General features: G+C 48.9%; 1 protein-coding gene across 1 annotated transcript in view; it reads left to right on the forward strand.

Moving 5' to 3' along the window:
* The first annotated feature begins 383 nt into the window (after positions 1–383).
* Positions 384–4,598, forward strand: part of NFIA (nuclear factor I A) — a 535,857-nt gene continuing 531,642 nt past the window's right edge. Inside the window, exon 1 of the mRNA XM_089689685.1 lies at positions 384–502. Coding sequence (XP_089545811.1) covers positions 500–502 — 3 coding nt within the window. The 5' untranslated portion in view covers positions 384–499. The remainder of the gene's footprint in view (positions 503–4,598) is intronic.

Genomic DNA, 4,598 nt, shown 5'->3' on the forward strand with positions numbered 1-4,598 from the left:
AGAACTGAGCCCACCCTGCCCCACCTAGAACTGGAGGATTGCTTGTGCCTGGAGTATGGAGAGCAGAAAAGACTGAAGCAATGTCCAGCCTGCAGCTCTGAGCACACTGCACCCCTCCCTGTGCCTCTGCCCCTCCCCCCTCCCTGGAGAACCTTGCCCCAGGCCTCCCATTGGCTGATCCCTCCAACTATGCAAATTGCAGCGATTGCGGAAACAGAAGGGAGAGCTTGCAACTTGTGCGAAGTGCCCTCCACCACCACCTCCCCTCCCCCACCCCCCTCCATCCAGGATCAGCCAGCCAAAAATACATGCTAATCCATCAAGGCAGAGCAGAGCGCCCCCCGCCGGCCAGCGGAGGAAGTGCCTGTGCCCAGCCTTCTCCTCCTTCTTCCGGGCTGCTGCCAACTTTGCAGACTGTTGTAAAAGGTGTCAGAAAAATGAAGCCACCACCGACCCGAGCCTTGTAGAGCCCCCCCGTACCGCACACTGTGCATGCACCATGGTACGTGGATTGCAATTCACTTTTCTATATTTTTTTTTTTTTTGTTCTGTATGCATGGTGGGGCATGACTGGGGGTGGGGTGAGGGTGGGGGGTGCAGACGGCTGTGTGGTGCAGGGGAGGGTGAGGTCCTGCGGTGCACCAAAAAAAAAAAATCTCAGGGTGTATTTCCTTCTCTTTTTAGTGCATCTGCAGACTTGCTGAGCTCGGCACATTTTGCAATTGCTGGATGTCTGCCGGGGGAAGGGGGGGCAGGGAGAGGAGAGAGGGAGCAGCAACCAGCAGCAGCGCCTCCTCCCTTCTGCCTGGGAGGACGTGTCTAGACCAGGCAGAGCGGCGTGCGCTTTAGCCAATCCGCTTCCGGGACGCCCTTGATGGATGGAGGCGGAGGCCAATCAGGTGCGGGGCAGCGCAGCAGGCTAGACGGAGCTGACCAGCGGGCGCTTTAGCCAATCCAGCTCCGGGACGCGTTTGACGGATGGGTGTAAAGGCCAATCAGGTGGATGGGTTGTGTGTCTGCCTGTGCAGCGGGACTTTGCATGAAGTTTTGCTGGGAATGTGCGGAGCCGGGGGGGGGGGGGGGGGGCCGTCTGTGTGTTCCCGCTGCAGCCTTCTCTGCCCGGTGCAGCACAAAGAACGCATTTGACCCCATTCACACCTGGCGTTTCACAATTGCGCAGTTTTCGCATCCCGTTTATTGCAATAGGCCGCCCCGTTCGCGACAAAAGCGTCAAAGTATACGCCGCTTCTTTTTTGCGCATTTGCACACAAAAAAGGAAGCGTTAAGCTTTTGTGTCGCCGTTAACAAAGAACGGCCTCGCAAACGTTGCGCGTTCCGCGTTTTGTAAAAGTGCCACAAAAACGCGATTTTGCTGGTGTTTACGAAACGCTAACGTGACTGGCGCCTTATGCAGGCAATAGACGGTTTGTTTATCGGCCGATTTTTTGTCCGAAAGAATAATCGGCCGATTTTCGCACCGTTGGTGGGGAAATGTCATCGGCCGATTTTCGCGGTTCCTCCTCATTTCTTTTATCGGTCATGATGGAAAATTAGTGAAAAACGGCCGATTTTCGCAATCATTGGTGGCAACAGAACGACCGATGTTTCGTTTTTTGGACAAAAAATCATCCGATGAATGAACTGTAATGCAGGCCATAGACGGTTCGTTTATCGGCCAAATTTTCGTCCAAAAATAACGACCGATTTTCACACTGTTAGTGGGGCAATGTCATCGGCCGATTTTCGCGGTTCCTCCTCATTTCTTTTATCGGTCTTGCTGGAAAATTTATGAAAAATGGCTGATTTTCGTAATCATTGGTGGCAACAGAACAACTGATGTTTTGTTTTTCGCACGAAAAATTGTCCGATGAACGAACCGTCTATGGCCTGCGTAATGCAGGCCATAGACGGTTCGTTTATCGTCTGAATTTTCGTCTGAAATAATAATCGGACGATATTCGCACCGTTAGTGGGGCAATGTCATCAGCCGATTTTCGTGGTTTCTCCTCATTTTATCGGTCATGCTGGAAAATTTACGAAAAACAGACGATTTTCGTAATCATTGGTTGCAACAGAACGACCGATGCTTTGTTTTTCGGACGAAAAATCGGCCAATAATCGAACCGTCTATGGCCTGCGTAATGTAGGCCATAGACGGTTCGTTTATTGGCCGAATTTTTGTCCGAAAGAAAAATTGGCCGATATTCGCACTGTTAGTGGGGCAATGTCATCGGCCGATTTTCGCGGTTTCTCCTCATTTTATCAGTCATACTGGAAAATTTATGAAAACGTCCAATTTTCGTAATCATTGGTTGCAACAGAACGACTGATGTTTTGTTTTTCGGACGAAAAATCGGCCAATAAACGAACCGTCTATGGCCTGCGTAATGCAGGCCATAGACGGTTCGTTTATCGTCTGAATTTTCGTTCGAAAGAATAATCGGGTGATTTTCGCACCGTTAGTGGGGCAATGTCATCGGCCGATTTTTGTGGTTTCTCCTCATTTTATCGGTCATGCTGGAAAATTTATGAAAAACAGACGATTTTCGTAATCATTGGTTGCAACAGAACGACCGATGCTTTGTTTTTCGGACGAAAAATCGGCCAATAATCGAACCGTCTATGGCCTGCGTAATGTAGGCCATAGACGGTTCGTTTATTGGCCGAATTTTTGTCCGAAAGAAAAATTGGCCGATTTTCGCACTGTTAGTGGGGCAATGTCATCGGCCGATTTTCGCGGTTCCTCCTCATTTCTTTTATCGGTCTTGCTGGAAAATTTATGAAAAATGGCAGATTTTCGTAATCATTGGTGGCAACAGAACAACTGATGTTTTGTTTTTCGCACGAAAAATTGTCCGATGAACGAACCGTCTATGGCCTGCATAATGCAGGCCATAGACGGTTTGTTTATCAGCCGAATTTTCGTTCGAAAGAATAATCGGCCGATATTCACGCCATTAGTGGGGCAATGTCATCGGCTGATTTTCGCGGTTCTTCATATCTTTTATCGGTCATGCTGGAAAATTTACGAAAAACGGCCCATTTTCGTAATTATTGGTGGCAACAGAACGACCGATGTGTCGTTTTGCGGATGAAAATTCGGCTGGTAAATGAACTGTCTATGACCTGCATTAGGCTCACATGTAGGCGTTTTGAATCGGGGGCAGAATCGCAAAAACAATCTGCGATACTGGCAGATCGGCTCACGCTTGTTCAGGCGCCATTTATTTTCAATAGTGTGATTCTGCCGCAACTACCGCGTGATAAATTACGTCGCAATCGCAGCCAAATGCAACCCGCCCAAAAAAGTTACTGCTCTTTCACCAGCTTCATGCGATGCGGTCCGCAATGATGTAATGTACAAAACTGGTCTATGGGACCAATAACACCTGAATTAGCTCACATACTTTTTGAGCGTAGGATGTGGAGCGGAGGTGGGCAATTCATTTTCCCAGGGAGGCCACAGGAGACACTGTTGTGGAGGGCCTCCACTGTTATACTCGCCCTGGCGCGTTACGTCACTTCCACCTGAAAACCTGAATATGCTCACTTACTTTTTTAGCATAGGGCTTAGAACAGAGGTGGGCAATTCATTTTTCTGAAGGGCCAGATGAGAAACTGGGATTGTGTAGAGGGCCTCCACTGTTATACTCACCCCAGCGCGTGACGTCACTTCCACCTGAACACATGAATATGCTCACATACTTTTTTGAGCACAGGGCGTAGAGCAGAGGTAAGCAATTCATTTTTCCAAGGGGCCACATGAGCAATTATGACTGTGGTGGAGGGTCTTCACTGTTATACCCCCCCAGCATGTGACGTTACTTCCACAGCAAGGCAGAAGTTAAGGTCCACTAGTGGGGACGAAGGCCTCACCCCTTGTGGGATGAGGAGCAGGACCTGGCAACACCTCCCCACATGCCCTCACCTGTGTCATATCCTGGTTGCCCACCTTCCATGGTCTGCTTCAATCGAGGGGCGGTGCCACTGCTCCTACACAACGTAAAGTGTTACTAAACCCACAACAGTACAATCAGTCTATATATGCAGTAAAGCATGCTTGTTATACTCACTGGGGAACCTAAGGGGTTAATCCTCTGCATTGTGTAAAAAGGCTGTTTGATCCTGTCTTCTCTGATCCTCCTCTTGTCAAATGTGATAAGACAGACTGAACCTGTAGCCCTTCTGCACATGCTCAGTTTAGTGTGTATTGCTAGAGAGGTTTTTTTTTTTTCTTGGGAGAGAGCATATGATCAGCACAGGGCCAACCAGCACTGTCCAGACAGAGGTCAGGGGTTCTGCATCCTCCTAGAGCAGAAAGAAAACTCCTACAAGCTTTAACCAGTGCTCTGCTGCACACTGATAGAGGTCACAAGACTGCTATATACTGCTGATGAGAAAAGGTATTTAGCAGTTTATATTTACTAAAATAATTGCATTTCCATGTTCTGTGTACTGTGGGAGACCAGATATAGTGAGTGCAGGGTCCGGGGGGAACAGATATATGAATGCAGGGTCCGGGGAGACCAGACATAATGAATCCAGGGTCTGGGGAGACCGGATATAGTGAATGCAGGGTCCGGGGAGACCGGATATAA

Source organism: Staurois parvus, unplaced genomic scaffold, assembly GCF_062004578.1.
Source record: "Staurois parvus isolate SC_StPar_1 unplaced genomic scaffold, SC_StPar_1.0 ptg000491l, whole genome shotgun sequence".
Lineage (NCBI taxonomy): Eukaryota > Metazoa > Chordata > Amphibia > Anura > Ranidae > Staurois > Staurois parvus.